General features: G+C 43.7%; 1 protein-coding gene across 4 annotated transcripts in view; it reads right to left on the reverse strand.

Annotated features, from left to right (window-relative positions):
• Window positions 1-367: 367 nt before the first annotated feature.
• LOC138467775 (uncharacterized) overlaps window positions 368-24,237 on the reverse strand; it is a 700,943-nt gene continuing 677,073 nt past the window's right edge. For all 4 annotated transcript variants that reach the window (XM_069608016.1, XM_069608015.1, XM_069608014.1 and 1 more), the window contains one exon: window positions 368-4,362. In XM_069608016.1, coding sequence (XP_069464117.1) covers window positions 4,350-4,362 — 13 coding nt within the window. In that variant the 3' untranslated portion in view covers window positions 368-4,349. The remainder of the gene's footprint in view (window positions 4,363-24,237) is intronic.

Consider the following 24,237-nt stretch of genomic DNA (forward strand, 5'->3'; position numbering starts at 1 on the left):
ATTGGCGCGCTAAGTGGTGACGTCATGCGTTTTATGTCCGGACGGCCATTTTCAAAAACCTAATCTTATACTATTTGCGAAAAGAAAAAAAAGGGTAAAGTTATCCACTAGAGTGGAAAAACAAAAAAGTTAAATGTACTGATAGATCTATAATCCTAATTATTCGTTCCTTAACACTTTGTTCTAAAATTACATAAATCCAAAATAATAAACATCAATCCTACAAAATTAGGTTAATTTGGAAAATTTGATCCAGCATGGTACAGTTTGAACCTAGGTTGAGCATTTGTTAATTCCAACATTACACCATATATTTGGAAGTTATATCTTCAGAATATATTTCAAATTAGAAAACAAACCTCTGAATGCTAAAAATAGCAACTAAAACCTTTTTGTATTGTATTGTCCATGGTTCATATACCATAAGATACAATTGATCCATACTTGAAGCAATATTTATAGGAATATTTCCATTTCAGTATCCTGATTCAGTCCAATAGTGATACTCCGTAGTCTGCAAATTAGCCTGGCCTCCTCTTGTCTGAGTGTTTTTTCATCTATGGCTTGGCCATATGTGTTTCACTCCAATGAATTTCATTTATTCTTTGTTTGCCATCTGATGCATCTTGTCCCAATGTTCTTGTAGTGGTAGTCTTTTCCCTGATGTGATCGACATATTGAGATGTTCTCCGATGCGAAGCCGTAGCTCTCTAATTGTTAAGCCAACGTAAAGTTTGTCACAAACACAAATAATAATGTAGATAACATATTTATTTCTGCAATTAATTAGGTCCTTGATTTCTATTGTCTGTTGATTTGCCATACCATATGTTTGCACATTGTTAAATGCATATTTGCACATTGCACAATTCATACACTTATAAAAACCTTTTACTGGTTTGCCACTTAGTGCACTTCTTTGGGTACAGTTGACATTGCTACCCACAAAACTTAGACTCAAGATGGTTTTAAGCTTAGGTGTTCTGGTATACACAAAATCAGGGTTATTGCCAATATATTTTGAGAAAACATCATTTCATTTCAAAATTGACCAATGTTTTTTGAAGATTTTATAAATCATTGAATTATCTTTTGAGAACTGAATTATCATCCTGATCTTAGTATCTGTTTCTGATATTTTGGTTTTGGGCGTGAGTAGCAGATTTCTATTTGCATTATCCACCTTGATCTTGGCTGCATCTATAACCTCCTTATTGTACCCTCTTTTTAAGAATCTCTCCTCTATAAGGAGTTTTTCTTTCATGTAGTCAGTAACTCTGCTGCAGTTCCGTTTAGCATGTAAAAATTCCCCTTTAAGAATATTAACTATCACACTCTTTTTATGACAACTGTTGGAATGTAAAATTGAGTTGAGTTCAGTGTCCTTCCTAAATGTGTGAGTATGTAAGATGTTCCCTTGAATGGAAATGTATAGATCCAAAAATGTTACATGTTTAGTGCTTTTTTCTAAGGTAAGTTCAATGCCAAACTCATTGTCATTAAGGTATTCGCTAAAGGTGATACGTTCCTCATCACTTCCATTTCATATCAGTAGAATGTCATCAATATATCTATTCCAAGTACATACATTTGTTATCACATCTGGGTAGTTCATGACATGTTTGTATTCAAATTCTCAGATGTAGAGATTTACCAGTGAGGGTGCGTAGCATGCACCCATTGCCACCCCGTGGTTTGTTTATACAAGACGTGGTCAAATAGGAAAATGTTGTGTTTTAGTGTAAAGGCAAGAAACTCTTTCAACATTCTGAGTGATGTCATAAAGGATAAACATTTGTTGTAATAAAAATAATCTACTGTTGATATGGTAATTTGTGATCTATGAATGTGTATAATGCTTTAACATCCATCGTTGCCAAAATTAGATTGCTATTCAATTTGATGCCCTTCATAATCTCCAGTACGTGCATGGTGTCCCTTACAAATGATTTTAATGTCAGTACTTCAGGTCTTAATAGGGTATCGATGAATGTAGACATATTCTCTGTTAGCCATCCATTACCACTAACTATTGGTTGCACGTCTGGCAACCCAGAGTATGTCTTATGCACCTTTGGTAAAAAATAGATATTGGGGATGCGAGGTGTCTCACAGGTCAGAAAGCCCTTTTCCTCATCTGAAATCAATTGTAATTTGTGCCATTTGTCAATAAATTATTGATATTCAATAAGAATTTTAGTCACAGATTCAAAATTGATTTTTTCATAACAGCCTGGCTGGCTAAGATGTTTCTCTGCCATTTTAATATAGTCATCTCTATTCAGGATTACTATATTTCTGCCTTTATCGGCCTCTTTAATAATTACATCATCATAATTACATAATCTTCTGAGTGCAGCTTGTTCATTGGTAGACAAATTACCTTTCAATCGTCTACCTCTTGTTGTATTTTTGTCAGAAAGTTTGTGGATACCATTAATAACAGCTTGATGAAATGTGTCGATCAAGCAGTTGTATTGAATTGGTGGTTAAAGCAAGATTTTGGTTTTAGGTTAGTGTCTACCCAGTTTGTGCTTCGCATATGTAAGTCATTCAGGATGACTTTCGGCATATAGCCGTATCTTACGACAGAAACATTGCTAATGCAGTGTTTTGAACATCTTTTGATAGTGAGACTGCTAATTTCAGGACAATTCTTCCATACAGAATTATGGAAAAACTTCTTAAATTTGAGTTTCCTAATATATTTATAAAGATCAATTTGTAAACTTATGTAATCACGTTCATGCGTAGGTGCAAATGATAAACCATGATTAAGAACCTGTAATTCAGTCTCATCCAGTATTCTATTTGATAGATTTAGGACCAAATTTACACCTCCTACTCACTTCGTTGGTATTTTGGCCTTCCTTGCTTATGACCTGGTCTATACACTCACTCTGTCTACTGTTAGACCGGATACGTTTCCTGCCCCCCCACCCCCGTTTGCCCCTTGCATGGGCCCTGTTGGAGTAATATTTGTATGTACCAGATTTTTAAACCTTACATGTTTGGTGATTTCCCAATTCCCTTTGCGATAGCACCTGATTTTGTCTAAAAAAAACTCTTTTTTCATTATGGTTTGGCAGATTCCCAGTATTCTCTGATCTCCCATCCCCTTCATTTTCTCCATCTGAGCTCACAGGAGAAGAGCATGGTGTGCTGCTTGTAGAGGAAGATCTCATAGGTTCATCATATTTGGATTGGAAGGTATACACGCTATGCAACCTATAGTCTCTGTCATCACTTAATACTTTTCTAGCTTTTCTTAATTTAATTTCCTCCTAGTGTTTCCTCACCATTTCATCCAATTTCATAAAGTTTTTTTTATTTAGTAGTTTCCAAAGCTTCCTTACTCTCTCTCTCTCCACCAACTCAATTTCCCCCTCCACTCTTTTGTGTTCCCTATCTGCATGCTCAATTAACAACTGAATCATCACCTTGGAACTGTTGTTTACATTGGTTTCCCATAGGTCAGCAAGATCTGTATCCTCTGGTTTGTCAAAATTGGGGAATAAGTATTCTAAGACCTCGTGGTATCTGCTCTTTTTCTAAATAGTTGGTCAAAGTTGCCTTCTCATAGTATTTATTTACTTCCTTAATGGACAGTTTTTCTAATCTGATAAATGTGTCTCTTAGGGTTTCCTTGTTTGGATCATTGGGTAAGTTACTAGCATTACCCCGTGCTGCGAAGAGTGATCTCTGTTATGACTATATGTTGTCATAATGCAGAATTATTAGGTATGTGAGCAAGTCCCTAGAAAATGGTAGTGTAAAACTGAAGTGTTATAAAAAGGGACACTGCACTCCCCTAATAGAAAGTCTGCTGACTCCTACAGAAAATTGTTTCATGAATACATCCACTGCAACGACAATGTTCTGGAGGTTGGAACACTACAACCAACTATTGTATGTAACCATATAACAAGAAAAGTCCAGACACTTTGTGCTTGGGGATCAACATTAGTAGTTTGTGAATAAACAATATTTAAATTGAACCATAGACAGTCCAAAATAATTTTTTTGATTAGTATTTAATATGTTGGTATATCAGTTTTCAAAAACGAAGTTATACAATACTCAATTGACATAGCCTATTTCGATAAGCAACACTCAAATACCTTTGGTATATCACTAGTCAAAGTCTAATTACACAATAAATCTCATAGGTAAATCAATTGTCAAAATCTGAATTATACAGTAAATGTCATAGCCTATTTGGATAAGCAGCAATCTAAAACCAACAGTAATCATTGGACAGCACATGCCAGTGTTTCACCCTCCTGGGCTTTGTCTATGTATCATCCCAAAAAATATTTTCTACACAAACAATTCAGCGAAAATGTGTTCTAAGAAAAATGTCTGGTATGCATAACGATGAGGGAAGCGCGAAGGGAAGAGAGGAAAAAGGAAAAAGAGAAAGAAGAACATCATTAGACTTGCATTTGCCAAAACCTAATAATACAAACAAACAAATGCTTATCTGCCCATTTTTTACCTTTTAAACAGCAAAAACTCATGCGTTATTACACTCACATTTACAAGTAATAGTTTGGGAAAATTGGGATTGTTAGAATCCCATAGACCACATCAGTTTTGCCGCACCAAAAACAACAGGGCTATTTTATAATTGACTATCCTTGTTGTAAATAACTGTTTGGGAATAGGTTCATTATCTGAATACCTATCTTTTGCTAGAGAGCAAAGTAGTCGAGTTTTACCTGCGATCATCACTAATAGTCCCCCTTCAAGATATTATTTTCTTTATACATATTTCAAGAATTACTCTTGATCTTTTGTCTTCAATGTCAAATTATTTCATAACATCTCCCAATAAAGGAAAATGAGGAAGAAATATTAAAGGTCATTAATTGCTATACAATGAAGCACTTTTAAAGGCAACATTTTCAAAGAACACAGTTCAATCTATGGGCCTCATCACGAGTTTGGCGGTAACCCTTAAATCCGGCGGTAACACTATTAGCGCCGTATTTAAGGGTCAGCCGGATCACGAGTACAAATACCGCCAGCGCTATTACAGCCGGCACAAGTACAGCTGGCTGTAAAAGCGCGAGTATCCATTTGTGCTATTACAGAGCAATCACGAGTCTGGCGTAGGCACTATTAGCGCCAGAAAAGCGGCGGATAATCTGCCGTAAATACCCCTAGCCAAATGCTGGAGGTAAAAGAACACAGGACACAGCAATAGGGGCCCAGGTGAAACCAATGCAAATCAGAGGCCTACAAAGGACCCACCCATGCACAACACACACTTTCAAACACCATGCTGCCATTTGGAGCCGAGAGACATCTACCTGCTGCGTCTGGAGCTACAGAGGCCAGCCAACCAGGCCAGGGCCCCGGCAGCGCAGGGGGTGGTGGGGATGAGGAGAAGGAGGAGGAGAGCAGCACCAGCATTGCAACATTTCCATGCATGTACCTCTCACGAGAACCCTTGGACATGTTCAACACGGCAGAACACACCCAGTCTGAATGGCAAAGACATGTGCCAGCACAGTCACATATGGAAGGCGAACTACCACAAAGCCTCCTGTGTGCTGCTGCTTTGCTTCTCACCCTGACACAGCAGATACATCCCACCATGGCCACCCGACAGTCATGCCAAAGGTGTGCAAAGGTAGGCACATCCACAAAAGCACTACACACAACTAGTTTGATTCACGACAATGTACATCCCAGAAACACTGACCCCTGATTGTCCAATCACATGCCTGGAGAACTGTACATAATTGTGCCAATCAGCAAACGCAACAGCAGCCAAAGGGATTACCAATGACACAGGGGCTCACAACATGCTGCATTCACAAGCAGATGGAAGGGTCCCCACCTCCAGTGACAAGGGACAGAGTACTCTTACATTTGGCAACAGGGGTGTTGCAGTTAGTAAGTACTCCATTGAATCAATTCTGTCCCTAGCACTGCACACACCACAATGTAAGTGACCATGTGATAACTAGCCCACATGTAACCCATGAGTGTGATGCACATAACAACTCACATATACAAAGATACACAGCTGCATGGCAACCTCACACCATGCATGTCCCTGAAGGCAAAGGGTGGATGCCAGCATTGCAATAAGACAGCCTGACTTCTTCAACACAAATGCAACCCAGCTGCCAATGTCACTGATGACTGAGCCTTGTGCACCCACTGAACCAACCTTGTCCTCATACCTGCATTCTCTCCCATGCAGGTGACTCTGGATATCCCCAGTGCACATGGCGGATGACCCCTGTGCGTCATCCACACACTGCAGCTGAGCGGGAATACAACATTGCCCATGGACTTACACGCATCTGCGTGGAGAGGGTATTTGGACTGCTGAAGGCATGCTTTCAGTGCCTAGACTGTACAGGAGGGGCATTGATGTATGCCCCTGAAAAACGTGGCAAAATCGTACTTACATGTGCCATGCTGCACAACATTTGCTGTTGCAGGACTGTGCCACTGCCCCCGGATGCTTATGTGCGGCCACATGAGGATGGGAGTGAAGATGATGATGTGCCAGAAGGTGTTGCACGTGCACACAGGAATGGGGTGAGGGAGGGGAGGTTGGCCAGACAGGGCTTGATTGAGAATTATTCTTGATACAGGTGATGGCTACATTTTACACATATCACTTGAACATTAAAGAGCACCTTATCACAATCATGACTGTCCATGCTTTGTATGAAGTTTGAACATTATTTATTTAATGATTGACAAACCCCCTCCCCCAATGAACACCCAGCACACAATCCCCCCTCCCTCCAGTGAACATGCAGCACACAATCCCCCCTCCCCCCAGTGAACACCCAGCACACAATCCCCCCTCGCCCCAGTGAACACCCAGCACACAATCCCCCCTCCCCCAGAGAACACCTAGCACACAATCTCCCCTCCCCCAGTGAACACCCAGTACACAATCCCCCCTCCCCCAGTTAACTCCCCAAAACAATGCAGGTAGGTGCATGTTCTCAGGGCACCCACAACAATGCCATGTCCACATATGATGGTTGCGGGCGCTTTCCATGTCCTGGCCCCTCTGGTGTGTGTGATCTCAGGTGGCACAATGAATGGCGCCTAGGTGAAGGCTCCAGGGATCCCTCTGTGGGTGTAGTGGAGGTTGATGGGACTGACCCGGTGACCTGCAGTTGCTGGCGGAGAAGATTGTTTGATTCCCTTGTCTGCTCTGCAAGTTCAGATACTGGCTCCCACAACTCCTGTACCCTTTGGCCGAAACCTGTCACGGCTGCGGTGCATTGCTCGACCACTTTCTGGGTGCGCGTGTTGTCTCGGGCCATGTACTTGCAGCCATGCCGTATGGATCTGCTGATGGCCTTGATGTGCCGGCTGTGCACTTTGGCCATGGACTCCACTTTTGCCTGTTTGGCCTCAATTATGTACAGACGTCCCATCACAGCACCTCCCGTGACAAAAGGTACCCCTGGTGCGGTGGGTACCGGCCTGGCACCTGTGCGCTGCCGGGGGGGAGGGGCTGCATGGGGACATGTTGGCAGCTTGGATAGGGCTGCTGTGGTCCGAGTGCCTGTCTTCTGGGGTGCCATATGATGGTGTGTCAACATCAGGCTCTGGTGTGCGGACAAGCCGCACATGCACACGTAGGGTTTGTGCTACCTGTGTGACTGGCTCTGGGCTCCCCTGTGGTGTGGCCATACCTTCGGTGTCGCTGCATCTGGGAGAAAGCAACAGTCCTGGCTGAGGCGCAGCTGGAGGTGTCTATCCCTCATCGGGCTCTCACCCACAGGTCACTCCCTCTGCATCGAGAGTCTGCATGAAACACTTTGTGTATAGGCGCTATATAAATAAACAATCATATCATATCATGGGTTGGGGTGAGGTAGGCGCTGACACCCTGCGGCCATGTGGGTGCTGCAGCCATCTGGTTGGGCTGCAGTGTGGTGATGTGGGATGGGTCCGGCGTCAGTTTGCTTCCGGGAGGCCCCTTTGCCGGGTGGTGGTGCTGGTCGAGGTGCGCTGCATCGGGCGCTGTGATGCAGTGGCCTCCTCACCGTCATCGTCGTCCCGTGGTGATCGCCGTGTACCTGTGGGGTACATAGGGTGTGGATTGAGTTCAGGGCGGCCTACATTAGTATCATGCAGTTCATGGCATCAAGTGGGATTGTAGGCAGTAGCAATTATGCATAACACTTGCATTGTGTATGTGTATGTGATTGGTGGAATGTGTCAGTGTGGAGGGACACTGCACAGAAATGTTTGTGTGTCATCATCACATGCGTGATGGGGATGCACCATGCACATGGTGCTGGGGGTTTATTCATGCACACTCACACTCTACGTAGCTGTGCCTTGGCAATGGATGTCTGTCCCCTGGCCCTTGTATTGATGCAGTGCACGTACAGGGGAGTCTAGGGGGTGCTACGGTACAGTGGTACAAAGGCTCAGTGCCTCACACACATTTCATGCACATTCATTCACTCAGGGTTTGCATGTGTGGTCCTTTCAGATTCATGCATTTGGGGGGGACTCAACTGCAGCTGGCTGGATACCAGTGCCAGCCTCCGCTCCGCCAACTCCCTCTATGGTGGCCATGTCGATTAGCGCAATCATCTTCTCCTCCAAGGGCGTGAGCTCGAGTGGTGGTGGCCCTTCTCCAGTGCCCCTGCTTGCACTCCTGTGCTGGGAGAGTATGCCACTTACTCTGACACGCAAGTCATTGAGGCGCTTGCGACAGTCCTCCCCATCCCGGGGCATGCGACCCACTGCAGACACCCTCTGGCTGATGTCCCGCCAGATCTGTGCACAACCCTGCCCGCTTGTCTTGCACTGCTGTAATTCATCATGGTGGGTCCCTGCCTCCTCCACAAGTACGGCCAGCTCCTGGTCACTGAATTTGGGTTTCCTGACCCTGTCCAGGGCTGACTTGCCCCTAGTGCGCTCCTCTGACATTTTTCACTCTTCCCGGGGGTGGATGGCTTGCAGGGCTTGTGATATTCGACAGATTGTGATTTCCAAAATGGCCACTGCTTTATTTCCCGTTCTGGCATTGACGCTTATGGAGCGCGCTATTAGCGCGCGATATTAGCACACGACATTGACACGGCAGAAGCGCATGGTGCGCTAGATTTAGGGGTTCTTGAGCCATTTCTACGTCGAGCGCATTTGCGCTAACGCCATGTGCCTGTACGCGTGCACACAAACTCATAATCTGGCGGACTATCCGCCGGGGGGCTTGGCGTTAGCGCTAATACTGCTCGACGGAAAATCTGCTGGATTACCACCAAACTCGTGATGAGGCCCTATGTCTGCTTAGAGTTGGTTCCACCTGTACCTGGTTGGAATTGGTTTTACCTGTGATCACCAGGTAGTAGTCCCCCTTGAAGGTAAGATTTTCTGGTATATAGATTTCAAAGATTGTTTCATAACACCTCCTACAGAAGTATGAGAGCTCATTAACTGCTCTAAGATTGGGCACAAAGTGGGGCAGCATTAAAAAAATATTTTTCAAAAAATGTCTGTCTCTACCTGATTAGTATTTCAAAATTGTTTTCCTCCTGAGGGTCTAGTTTTCACAAGGCACGTATTTCATAGCTGCTCCTAGTTCAAATTTGCCGAGAGAAAGGATATATAAAAATATCATTTATCTGATATATGTTCTAACACTTGGTTGTACCCATATCAAAAAGAAGGGATTTAAGCAGAGATTCGGTCAGTACCTGAATAGCTGAAGAAAGGAACTGTATCCTGGTCCTCCTGTCAGTTGCCTCTATCGATATGTGAGCACCATTACCTGACTGAGGTCTGCATTTAAGGAGGCCATTAGCGCGTTAAGTGGTGATGTCATGGCACAAACGGCATCATGATGTCATCACGCACGTAGCGCCATGACGTCATCCCGCATTTTATCGCGGGACAGCCATTTTCAAAAACCTAATCTTTTGAAACACTTGTGTATAGGCGCGTTACAAATGCCATATCATATCATATCATATCATATCTTATCCTAATTGGGAAAGTTATCCATTAGAGTGGAAAAAACAAAAAGTACAATTTACTGATAGCTCCATAATCCTAATTTTTCTTTCCTTAACACTTTGTTCTAAAATTACATAACTCCATAATTATATACATCAATCCTACAAGATTAGGTTCATTTGGAAAATTTGATCTAGCATGGTACAGTTTGGACCTAGGTTGATTCATTTGGTAATTCCAACATTAAGCGCCATATTTTTGGAAGTTGTATCTTCAGAATATATTTCATATTCAAATTAGAAAACAAAAGCTCTGAATGCTAAAAATAGCAAAACCAAAAATCCTTTCACCATACAATCAGCAATGTTAATTGTCCATGGTTCACATACCATAAGCTACAAATGATCCATAATTGAAACAATATTTATAGGAATATTTCCATTTCAGTATCCTGATTCAGTCCAATGGTGGTACTCCGAAGTCTGCAAATGAGTCTGGCCTCCTCTTGCCTAAGTATTTTTTCACGATCACCAAGTCTAGCTTGGCTGCATGTGTTTCACTCCAAAGAATTTAATTTGTTCTTTGTTTGCCATCTGATGCATCTTGTCCCAATGTTCTTGTAGGGGTAGGCTTTTCCCTGTTGTGATCGACATATTGAGATGTTCTCTGATGTGAAACCGTAGCTCTCTAATTGCCAACGTAAAGTTTGTCACAAACACAAATAATAATGTAGATAACATATTTACTTCTGCAATTAATTAGGTCCTGGATTTCTATTGTCTGTTGATCTGCCATCACATATGTTTGCACATTGTTAAGTGCATATTTGCACATTATACAATTCATACACTTATAAAAACCCTTTACTGGTCTGTCACTTAGTGCACCTCTTTGGGTACAGTCCACATTGCTAGATTTCTATTTGCATTATCCGCCTTGATCTTGGCTGCATCTATAACCTCTTTATTGTACCCTCTTTGTAAGAATCTCTCCTCTACATGGAGTTTTTCTTTAATGTAGTCACTGACCCTGCTGCACTTCCGTTTAGTATGTAAAAATTCCCCTTTAATAATATTCTATCACACTCTTTTTATGATAACTGTTGGAATGTAAAATTGAGTTGACTTCAGTGTCCTGCCTGCATAACTGATCCTAGTTCAAATTGCTGAGAGAAAGTATGTATAAAAATATAATTTATCTGATATATGTTCTAACACTTGGTTGTACCCATATCAATAAGAAGGGATTTAAGCAGAGATTCAGTCAGCACCTGATTAGATGAAGAAAGGATCTGGATCCTGGTCCTCTAACCAGTTGCCTCTATCGATATGTGAGCGCTATTATATGATTGAGGTTTGTATTTAAGCGCGCCATTGGCACGCTAAATGGTGACATCATAGCACAAATGTCATCATGACGTCATCACGCACGTAGTGTCATGGCATCATCCCACATTTTATCACGGGACGCCATTTTCAAAAACCTAATCTTATCCTAATTTTGAAGAAAAAAAAAGAAGAAAGTTATCCACTAGAGTCGAAAAAACAAAAAGTAAACTGTATTGATAGATCCATAATCCTAATTATTCTTTCCTTAACACTTTGTTGTAAAATTACATAAATCCATAATTATAAACATCAATCTTACAAAATTAGGTTCATTTGGAAAATGTTATCTAGCATGGCACTGTTTGGATCCAGGTTGAGTCATTTGGTAATTCCAACATTAAGCACCATATTTTTGGAAGTTATATCTACAGAATATATTTCATATTCAAATTAGAAAACAAAACTCTGAATGCTAAAAACAGCAACTAAAACAGAGAAGAAATAGCCAGCAGCCGTGGGAGCGGCAAAAGCAGGGAGAAGAAGACATTGGAGCCACCGCTGTGTTTGCAGCGGATTATGGTGCCGAGCGAGTCGTAAGATTCAAAGACCTGAAGTGCAGAGGTTGCGCAGCGGGAAGCAGTGCTGTGACAGGCTGTCCTGTTGGAGAGAGAATCCCTCCTTATTTTGTGTCCAACTCTGGTGGCTGGTATACACCAGAGTATGCCAGAAGCAAGGCAGGTTCTCTTTCCGAAGGCACGGACCGTGGGAGTGTAACTGGAGCTGTTAGACACCCAGGATTCGAGAAGCAGAAGTTACAGCGGTTTTGGGTTGAACCGTCGCATGGGAAAAGACTGGCAAGTGGGCCTTCGTTATGTGACTCCGAGCCGCTCCGTACTGCTGGCTGCCAGCAAGCCTTTTGAATACCGAACTAATGAAATAAAGCAATATTGGTGTGACACTCATACAGGTAGAAAGCGAGAGGAGAAAGTTTGCAACCATCATTGCCAAAGTAAAGAGGGGGCAATATTTAAGAACGGTTGTAACCATAATTGCCAAAGCAAAGAGGAGGCAATATTTAAGAAATATTGTGACCATCATTACCAAAGTAAAGAGGGGGCAACATGTAACCAAGATTTTAACCCTCATTGGCAAAGTAAAAAGGAGGCAATATTTGAACAAGGTTATACCCAGCATTGTCTAAGCCAAAGAAAGGCAATTTATAAATGCAAGAGGATATTGTTTCCCCAATAGTCTAAAAGGAAGGAGATTATCTGAAAGGGGAAACAGCGTTCCTAAAGAGAGAACCTTGAACAAGAGACATTACCGGCAGTTGACTGGTATGGCAAAAGGAACCCAAAGGTGGCAGGAGAGAAGCCCTCCTCGTGCAAATCATCGAGGGGTAGATGAATATAACCTGCATTGCATTTGGCAAAATAAATCAGTGGAACAAACAATGTCAATGTGTATTGTACCCTTGTGGAAAAAGTTGTGAACCTCAATGTTGTTAAAAGTCAAAGACTTTTCTAAAGTTTGAAGGAAGACTCACCATAGAGCACTTGTAGTAGTGGTAGGAGTTTTATCCATGCAGGAAAGTATACCAGGAAAGGGACAATTAGTGGTTAGTCCTGGCAGGTTAGTAGACCAGGAAGAAGACATTGAAGTACTGCATTGTGGTTGTGGGTTGTGGTGGAAAGAAAGTGGCAAGTCCACTAATGTGCTATGATGAACTGTGGTAAAACCATCCTGACAAAACTTTATTGTTTATGAAAAGGAAATCTGAAAGTAGTTGGACTGGCCGAGTGTGGAGAGTGTTCTGAGTGTCCGGGAACAATTGCAATTTGGCGATGTGTTTTTTGGAGTTGAAGAAGTCTTTCTACCACCTCCATTCTAAAAATAGGTGCTATCTACAAAAACCTGCTCCATGGTGGAGCGTATGCGGAGTGTGCAGAGTGTTCCATGTGTCCGGGAACAATTGCAATTTGACGGTGTGTTTTTGGAGCTTATGCAGTCTTTCTACCACCTCCATTTTAAAAGGTGCTATCTACAAAAACCCACTCCATAGCGGAGTGTATGCGGAGTGTGGAGAGTGTTCTGTGTGTCTGGGAACAATTGCAATTTGATGTGTGTTTTTTGGAGCTGAAGCAGTCTTTCTACCACCTCCATTCTAAAAGGTGGTGCTATCTACAAAAACCTGCTCCATAGCGGAGCGTATGCAGAGTGTGGAGAGTGTTCCGTGTTCCTGTGGCTTCCGTGACAAGCGTGATATATGAGAAGCCGTACCCTGAAGCGCAATCTTAATCCAAGCTGTCATCTGCATCTGATAGCGGTAAGCCAATACCAGACTATGTATGTGCAGACCATTCTTAAGTGGAAAGCTTTTTTTACCTTCAAGTAGCACCTTCACTTACCCCTTCAGTGGTTAACATGACGGTGACTGCCTTGAGCTTCCGTTAGCCTCCCCCACGCACAACGGTTTTGGTCTCTATACGTATATTTCCACAAAACGATATTGCTGGATAATTATCGGTGTCTGCGGGTGTTAACCCTTGAACCAACCGACCATCATTCTACCCAAGGGCACTTGATAAATAAATATAGCTAGCATTGTTCCTCATGAGTGTGGAAGTGCCGGTGACTGCGGGTATTCATCTTTGAGCCGCACACTTCCATGTTTTATTGCTGAACCCTCATAACACCCTGATCCGTTTCCTCCGACAAGGTGTTGCGTGACCTGACGCTGATTGCAAAACGACAACCCAAGGAGGCTAGAGGGAACAAAACCCCACAAGCGATCCCTCACAACAGGAAATACCTTTTGCAAGCAAACAACTACACTTGTGGTTATATTGTCAAAAATTAGGGCAAGAAACTCGCAAAATCATCCACGATTAACAAAATGAATCGTCTGAATCACTATTCAATTCAACAACTTACATATTTTAATATGCTTTTAACAAAGCTTAAAAACACAACTTTAGAATTCATCATTTCAATTGATGTCATTACAGTGCAACACAGAACGGATAGTCAAGTCAGTCAGGAAGTCAATAGAGTTTGAGTTTCCTTAGTCATAAAGTGGCTTGTGCTGTGCAAAAATGCATGTCTACAATCATTGAACAACCACACACTACTCACTTCTTACAACAAGCATACCATACTGAAACATACAAAATGTATCACAAATCCATCACTTGAATTAAAAAGTGCCCAACATGTTTCTTTCCTAAAAACCTCTAAGTCAATTAGTCTGTGGAAATTCATCAGGGTCTATCGGATTCTGTTGAGCTGATTGCACCTGCTATCTTTAAGGAGCAGTGGATGCGCATTGGTTTCTCTTGATGGGTTGGAGGTATACATTGTGAGAGTGACAGTGACTGCAGGTATTATTCTTTGATCCGTTTATCTCTCAAATTCTACTGAAGTGAATTGGATAAAACCCCATTACTCGATGTGAACTGACAGACGGGGAATACTACCAGGAACTGGCTCACTATTTACTAATTTTGAAAGTAACGAATGTTCCAGACTTACTCCTTAAAAACAAACATGCCGGCCCCTGACAAATTGCAGATAACCTTTGAACAGGTAGTTACCATTAAGAAAACCAAAAAACAACATTGTTACTGAGAGAGAGAAGTAACTTTCCCAGCTGGGAGACAGAAAGACATCAGACAATATTTATACGCAAACAAAATGCTGATAAAAGGACAGCAGCAAATGAGTTCAATTCTGTTGGACCAAGAAATATAGAGCCTCAGGTTGAGGCACCCTGCTCGATTGTCCAACTGACACAAGTACACCAACAAATCAACTCAATCTCGTTGGCTCAAGAAAAACAGTCTCAAGACCAGGCTTCCTGCACAGTTGCCCAATTGATATTGTTTGCTGAAATTCCAGATTCTGCCCTTATGGAAATTTCAATTAGTGGAGTAAGTTTGAACCCTGATTCCAGGACCTTAACAGCCAAAGTATCAGAGGAACAAAATACATGTGACTCATTTAAAGAACGCACTGAGATCCCAATAAGGCAAAAAACGAATGCAGATTTACCATCAATGATTGTTTTATCCCACCTGCCACAACTGCACAAATCCATAATCATAAGCATAAACCAATGTTATGTTCTCAGGCCGTAATCACAAGGTCTGCACCAATTGAAAACCATGAAGAAAGAAAGTTGGTTGCACTCCCGCCCTTACAGATGGATATAAGTGAGTTGCTTTATGATCATGATGAGTGCTCTCTACCAGATCAGCAAGGGTCCCACAAAAGCCGACCCAATATAAATGAATCAAATCAGAACTTGTCAGCCTTTCCGATATTAGGGCAGAGCTCTTTAAACTCCTCTTCCATGTCCTCCTCATCATCAGTATCATACATACACCCCACTCCAAGACGCTCCTTTGGTCTATCTAATCCACTGTCATCCTCAATGTAAATTACACTTGCAGCGATTAACACATCCTTGAATTAACTTTTAGAACTGTAGCAGGCATTAAATAATAAGATTACACCGCAAACAAAACTATTGATGGCACTAATGTCAAAAGTCGACACCTTAGAAACACAAATCGCTCAACTGATAACGCGATCACCAAATTCAATGCCCATGAGTCGACAGTCATTGGATGTTTCTCCTCCATCCCCGCTCCCAGAATTATCTGTTCCAGATGGGATTGATGTATTGAATGACCAGATAATCATGACACCCTCTATAAGACCGGCAGGTAGTGACGCAGTGGTCCCAACCCAACCACTTTTCAACATCTTTCAAAACAAGAAGTAAAAGAAAAGCACTGCCAAAGTGGCCAAAAAAACTAAAATGTAAAATCAGCATGTAAGGGTCCACAGAAAGGATCAAGAACATTTCTGCGAACACTGCGTACTTTGCAGACTGAACAAAATATTACATTAAAGAAACGAAAGCGCCTTAAAGGCAGGAAAAAGAAACCTGAATTTATTTCCCAAAGAGAAGGCACAGAATCCATAAAGGTAGATGAAAATCCAAAGCAGTTGGCGAATACATCCTCACATCTTCTATAATTGACTTAGCTCAATTATCTACATATTTGATAGATGATGAAATCCCCATTTACCAAACCGTACCACCAGGAGCTACATCTGTTACTACACCGACTGTAATGAACTTAATCACATCATTCAGAACTTTAGAAGAAAAAAGATTTGACGTGCAGAAAGCATTACTGATACAGAAGTCAGATGTCACCAATACAAGATTTAACAAAATGAAAAGCATCAATAATCACAATTGGCAGAATGTGTCTGCCTCCATAGACCAAATCTATGATAACTATGACATAGATGAAGACAGCCATCATGTGCATCTCGAGATGACTGGGAAGAAATACAAGGCAGAACAATTTAAATCTTTGACCAACCCAACAATGAATTACTTACTACTTGAACGTTGGAACAAAACTACCAAATATAACATTTGGAACAGAACAAACATCTTAAACCTATTTCACCAAATTCCAAGCCTGAATGCGATAATAACCAGGGACATATAACAAGTTGTCTTTTTGCATATTTTATCCAAAGTAATAAAACAAACAATTATGACGAGAGTAAAAACCTTAGACTGCCCGGCTATGTAGTATTCCAAGTTACTGAATGTGAGTTGCATCAAGTGAGATCTCCACCAATGCCATACATTGAAGAATTTGTGGAATCTGAACTACAGCGAAACATTCAAATAACACAAATACAAGACTTTGCCTATCACCCAAACTTGCATATCCTAAGGAGTTCTGATCCCAATGATCCTCATCGATTGGAATTTACTCAAGTGAATGAGAAAGATGGAGAATTCGAGACCATAGAGACAGAACATAACATAAATCATTCAATAAAGCTGGCATTAACCAGTGATTATCAATTGAAGTATAATCCATTAAAAATAACATGTTCCTGTAATGACAAGCAATCCATACGTCAAGTCGAACTCTTTCAATCGAAGGAACAAAATGAGAAACTAGAAGACTGGTCTTGGCTAGCATGTGCCTTAGTAACATCTACATATAACAGCTAGCCAATAAATATAGACATCTATCTACATATACAAATAGGAAGCTGAAATACCAGAGGCCACAAACACTTGTTTCAGGTGGTGGTGAACCCTCTCAGAGGCTTGGACATCTTTTGTCTGCAAGAGACATGGTTGCTAGACTCTCCTGCAATTGATGGTTTCACAGGTAACCATCTGCCAGTGTTTAAAGGCGAAAAAGGACATCCAAGGCCGAACTGTTAATGGCATGCAGAAACGGTCAGGGCCTATAACTAACCCCATGTTTGGCTTCAAAGGATTTTGCCCAGTTGTCACAATCATCATGCACAGCTAATAACACCCAAGCAAATTACAAGCAAGGAAAAAAACGTTTGGGCATAACAAACTTAGATTGGAACCCCCTCCGAATATTTACGACAAGATTCCTGAAAGATATAATCGCCCTTATCGGCACGTGTACTCTCGATCCAGATCTAGAAGGCATGATTATACTGGGTGACCTTAACATCGCTGAATTAGAAATCCCAGATAATAATTCTTCTTTGAGGAAAAGCCGTTGGAGTGAACTGATGGAGTCGAGGGGTTTGATCGTTCTAAATAGCTCACTACCTGGAGATACACCAGCAGCTCCTACCTGGTCACGTGGCGGTCAGACGTCTACTCTTGACTATATCTATGCTTCACAAGAGATATATTGGTGGGCCCAAGATATGACTAGCGTTCGTCAATCCAATAGTGATCACTACTTACTTACTTCAAAATGCATCAGTTTATGTACCAGAATACCATCCACGGCACAATAAAAAAAAAAACATTCAAATGTTTTGAAATTCGAAACAACAAAAGAGAAACCAGACAAGAAATCAGGAAACTAAAACAAAACAGAGAATCTCGTAATATAGTAGAAATTAAGAGAAATAAGCTGAGATAAAAATATTGGTTGAAAAGTCATAGGGCACTGATACTACAAAAACAAGCAGAACAGATGCTGACTGCACTGATTTAGAAAAATAGCACTGCCACCTGGGTATCCCTAAAACAAGCCTGCAATTTTACATAAATCCAACACCAGAAAAATTCAATTTCAGAAGATCTATGGATCTTGCACTTTGAAAATCTATTTATGAACACACATGACCAAAGATACGATGTAAACAATCCTCAGTTGCAATCTGATCTTCAAGAGCTTGAAACAATAATTTGTGGACTCTCAAACTCGCGTCCACCAGGTCCCAACAGTATTACCAATAAACTGTTAAAGAACCATGTGAAGGAATGGAGTAAAATCATGTTCACAATATTTAACTATATCGTACACTTCAAAAGAATCTTGGAAAGAATCGATTATCATTCTGATCTTCAAAAATAGAGATCGTCAAAATCCGATAAATTACCGTCCAATAGCCCTAGTTAATGTGATGTTTGTAATTGTTTGCAAGATTAGTATTGAGAGATCTGCAGAGCTGGATAAAAGACAAAGAAGTTTATGATGTATTCCAATCTGGACTCAGAAAAGGTCTAGGAACTATACCTAATTTAGTAGCACTATCGGTAATTAAAGAAACAGCAATCACCTTTGCCCAACCAATCTTTTTTTTTAGCATTTATTGATTTAAATTTGCTTTCGATGCAGTTGATCGGAACATGCTGTGGGCAAAAATGACCACATGGGGATGCCCAGCCGATTTGCTAGAAAATATAAAAGATCTCTGGGGCAGTAAGCAGCAGTACCTCAGAGCTCCTGAGAGATCATGTGAATGATTTGGTCAAACTGCCCGATTCTTGGTGAAAATACAAGAGAATACAAGGCCGTAGGACCATCTGAGCGACAGCCTGACACACAATAAAACGAGAAACAGACACAACATTCGAAACAACCGGTGCAGTGGCAGCACCAAGATGGCAGAGGGGCGCCCGCTGGCGCGCTGAGGAGCAGTAGGGAAGTGAGCTTATGAGCCGGTGACCGAAGAAGAAGTGAAGCGGACTGTGGAGCAGGGAAGTGAGCTCAGCTGCAGAGCGAATGTGAAGCAAGCAGTTGACAGGCCACCGGAGACGTTGCTGCAGTAAGCTGGCCCCAGGGAGAGCAGAGGACAACAGTGTTGCGTGCTGAGACGGATGGCACTGTCGGGACCTCGGGTGCTGAACACCAGGTGAGCCCAGGCAGACAGAATGGAGCAGAGCAAACAGGCCACACACACGGCGACAAGCAAGGAGATAACCCCCACAGCATGGCCCACATTTGGAGAGGGTGGGGAAAACCCACTGGCATCCGCAGACAGCCTATCTACGTGAGAGGCCATAACACATTGCATTAGCGTAACATAACAAAAAGAGTGCGATGAGGAACAACGACCAAAGCAAGACCCCCTGAGGGCGACATAGCAGGGGAAGAGACCACTCTCAGGCATTAAACGCCTTCAGCTGAACCACAACAGTGCGAGCAGGAAAAAAACAACCCCCACAGCACAGTGCAGCTCATGTCCAGGGAAGACTGAAGAGGCTGCTTGCACCCGCGGATGGGCCACTAACATTGGGGGATATAACCCATTGAATTGGCATAGTAAAACAGAAGGGAGTGGTAAGGGGAAGTGGCCGGCACAGAACTACTGAACAAAACAGAACAGGAAAGAGACTGCTCCCAGGTACCAACACCCACCAGCTAACTTGCAGTAGTGCGAGCAGGCAGTATACATGGCAAAAACACAAGACGACGACCCGACTGCACAGCTAATGCTTAGCGCAAACAAGAATAGGGGGCCGCATAAAGGACATTGAAAAACCTCCTATCTTCACATGCAGCCGAATTAGTAACAAGTGAAGACCCTGCACAGGCCTCCAACACTGAAAAGGGGAGAAGAGAAGAGAAACAACGGAGAACCGAGGACAAGCGCAGAGGCTGAGTAGCTCAGCGAAGTGGAAGGAAAGCGGCCTGGGCCTGGATCACGGAACTGAGCTGCGGAGCCCTTCAACCATAGAGAGGTGCAAAAGAAAGCCCTCAAACGAGTGTGGCACCCGCCAACACCCAAGTAACTGTAACAGTACAACACAAACCCGGCGTTTGGGAGGAAATAGTAGTGCACAGAGCAACACCACAACTACAAGGCTCAGATATGCTGTGCAAACAACGCGGGAGGAAGGGCTAGCAGACCAGCATGGAAACCTATGCCCGCAAGAATGACACCAGTCTGCACACCCAGACGGAAGCTGGTACGAGCACGGCAGGATCGGAACAACAAGAGAGACGGCAAACAGATGACCCCATCCTTGAGGCCATCGCAGCGCTGAAAACATCACTCAATCACAAATTAGATGCTGTAATTGTGGATGTGGGCATACACGGCCTGCTATGTTATGTTATGTTATTTTGCATTTATATAGCGCCTTATATACCATTGGTATGGTCTGAAGGCGCTGGTAGGTTGAACGCCCTTGGGAACCGAAGTTCAGATCAGTAGAGAGAGTAGAAAGGGTCAACGGTGCGTGTGAGCACCGGGTATGTGTGCAGCCGGTGCGGTATTCGTGTAGTAGCTGCTTCTTAGCGGTAGGTGTGGTGGTTGAGTGATTAGGAGTATGTGATCATTCTGGCAGGATTTATCCAGACCGAGTGTGGCTGCGTTAGGCCTGAGGAGAACGCCTGGCTTGGGGGGTGTGTGACCAGCAGTGTTTACTTAGAATGATGTGTAGTATGCAGCGGATGTTGGTATGAGAACAGTTATACCGAATGGTGTCATAGTATCTCTGTGTTCTAGTTGAGTGGTGGAGTAAAGAAGAGAGTAAGCGTGGTGGTGAGATATGATGTGTTATATGCTTTTCAAGACGGTCTCTGCATTCCAAACCATACTATATACGTCACGCAATTCTATGCGCTCCAGTCCATTCCATGTACTCCTATCCACTCCATGCATCCTAATCTGCTCCAGGCACTCTGGTTCACTCGATGCACTCATGCACTCCAGTCCGCCCCACGCTCTCTGGTCTGCCCCACACGTTCCACTCCGCCCCACGCATGCACTTTTGTCTGCTTCACGCATGCACTCCTGTCTGCCCCACGCATGCATAATTGACTGCCACACGCGCTCCACTTCACTCGTTCCATCCGCTCTACGCATTCGGCTGCTCTACGCACTCATCCGCTCAACGCAACTCGACCGCACTATCCGTCATGTCCGTTCCATTCTGCGCACTCCGCCCCTCTGTGCACTCCGCCCCTTGGCGCGCTCCGCCCCTCTGTGCACCCCTTTTTCATATGCACTCTTTCGATCATATGCACTCGACTGCTCTATATACTTGTCGGCCCTACATACTAGTCTGTTTTATGGAGTCCTCCACTCTATACGTTCTTCCGCTCAGCTCATCCATCCTGCTACGCTCATCCATCAGTTCCCGGGACTCATCTCTTCTATATATTCATCTACTATGCATGCATTCCGCACTCATCGGTTCTACATTCTTATCCGTTCTGCGCACTCAACTGGTCTATGTAACTCCTCCGCTCTAGGCATTTGTTCGCTTTATCCCCTCGTATGCACCATACCTTCATCTGCACTATGCGTTCATCTACCCTTCGCAATCACGTTCTCCTCGCACTCGTTCGCTCACGGAACTCACCAGCTCTCCATGCGCATTCACCCTCCAAGCGTGTCCGCTCCCCGCACACATTCGCTCCCCGCACACATCTGCTCCCTGCACACATCCGCTCCCTGCACACATCCGCTCCCCGCACACATCCGCTCCCCGCACACATCTGCTCCCCGCACTCATCCGCTCCCCGCACTCATCTGCTCTCCCGCACACATCCGCTACCCATACTCATCCGCTCCCGGCACTCATCCGCTCCCAGCACTCATCCGCTCCCAGCACTCATCTGCCACCGTGTTCATCCGCTCCGCGTGCTCGTCCGCTCCCCACGCATTAAGTAGCAATATGCACTCATCGGCTTTATAAAGTCATTCGCTAGTAGGCGGTATTCCTGTTCTATCTATTCGTCTGCCCTCTACACTCAGGCACTCTATACGCTCAGGCACACATTCGCTCCCCGCACACATCTGCTCCCTGCACACATCCGCTCCCTGCACACATCCGCTCCCCGCACACATCCGCTCCCCGCACACATCTGCTCCCCGCACTCATCCGCTCCCCGCACTCATCCGCTCCCCGCACTCATCTGCTCTCCAGCACACATCCGCTACCCATACTCATCCGCTCCCGTCACTCATCCGCTCCCAGCACTCATCTGCCACCGTGTTCATTCGCTCCGCGTGCTCGTCCGCTCCCCACGCATTAAGTAGCAATATGCACTCATCGGCTTTATAAAGTCATTCGCTAGTAGGCAGTAGTCCTGTTCTATCTATTCGTCTGCCCTCTACACTCAGGCACTCTATACGCTCAGGCACACATTCGCTCCCCGCACACATCTGCTCCCTGCACACATCCGCTCCCTGCACACATCCGCTCCCCGCACACATCCGCTCCCCGCACACATCTGCTCCCCGCACTCATCCGCTCCCCGCACTCATCCGCTCCCCGCACTCATCTGCTCTCCCGCACACATCCGCTACCCATACTCATCCGCTCCCGTCACTCATCCGCTCCCAGCACTCATCTGCCACCGTGTTCATCCGCTCCGCGTGCTCGTCCGCTCCCCACGCATTAAGTAGCAATATGCACTCATCGGCTTTATAAAGTCATTCGCTAGTAGGCAGTAGTCCTGTTCTATCTATTCGTCTGACCTCTACACTCAGGCACTCTATACGCTCAGGCACTCTATATGCTCAGGCACTCTAAACGCTCAGGCACTCTATACACTCTGTACACTCAGGCTCTCTATACACTCAGGTACTCTATACACTCAGGCGCTCTATACACTCAGGCGCTCTATGCGGTGATCCGCGCTATGCATTCATCCGCTCAAAAACACTCATCCAATCTACTTACTCATTCGAATTACACACTCATTTGAACTATATAGTCATCTGTTCTCCCACTCATGCATTCTTCCACTCAGCGCATTCATCTGGTCCACACGCTTCATCCATTCTATCTATTTCATCCACGCGATTCATTTCGTTCATTCCTTATGCTTTATGTCCATTTCACGAGTTTTGGGTTTTTTTTGGTTTTTTTTACTGTTTCTGTATGATTTATTCTTATGAACCACTTCATCGCTTTGATCTCATTTTATTCAGTTAATTCTGATTGTCCTTCTAGTTTGTATTATGGGTTACTAGGTGTCAATTTCTCGCATCAGGGTGTTTGTTGGTTTGGTGTCGTTCTGCTGCTGTTAGTTTTTTTGGGTTAGTTTGGTATGAGCTGGTTTTAGGGGAAGAGCCATGTTTTCAGGAGTTTGCGGAAAGACGTTAAATCCTGAGTTAGGCGGATGTGGGGTGGGAGTGACCTCCATAGCGTGGGGGCCAAGGCTGAGAATGATGAGCTGCCTAACCTGACTGAGTTTGTCTTAGGTATGACTAGGAGGCCGGCTGAGCTTGATCTTAGGGTGCGTGGGGGATGATAGGGTTTTAGCTTGTCTTGAAGATATTGAGGTCTGGTTTTATGCAGAGCTTGATGGGCGATGCATAAGGTTTTGAAAGTCACCCTTCGGGCTAGCTACAGGAAGCCAGTGCAGCGTCTTAAGGGCTGGGGAGATGTGGTCTCTTGGGCCAAGTGCAAGTAGCAATTTAGCTGCAGCGTTTTGTGCCCTTTGGAGTTTATTCAGTTGGTAGGGGTTCCGAGGTATAGGGGGTTTGCGTAGTCCTGTCTTGATATAACGATTGATTGGACCGCAGAGAGTCTGTTGGGAAATGAGAGATACGGAAAGATGCGCCTAAGGGTTTTAAGGTGGTAGTGGCAGGACTTTGAGACATTGTTGTCTTGGCGCGATAGTGTTAGGTCAGAGTCAAGGGTGCATCCAAGATTTTTCACTGA

Source organism: Ambystoma mexicanum, chromosome 4q (genome assembly GCF_040938575.1).
Source record: "Ambystoma mexicanum isolate Mex_15411 chromosome 4q, UKY_AmexF1_1, whole genome shotgun sequence".
Lineage (NCBI taxonomy): Eukaryota > Metazoa > Chordata > Amphibia > Caudata > Ambystomatidae > Ambystoma > Ambystoma mexicanum.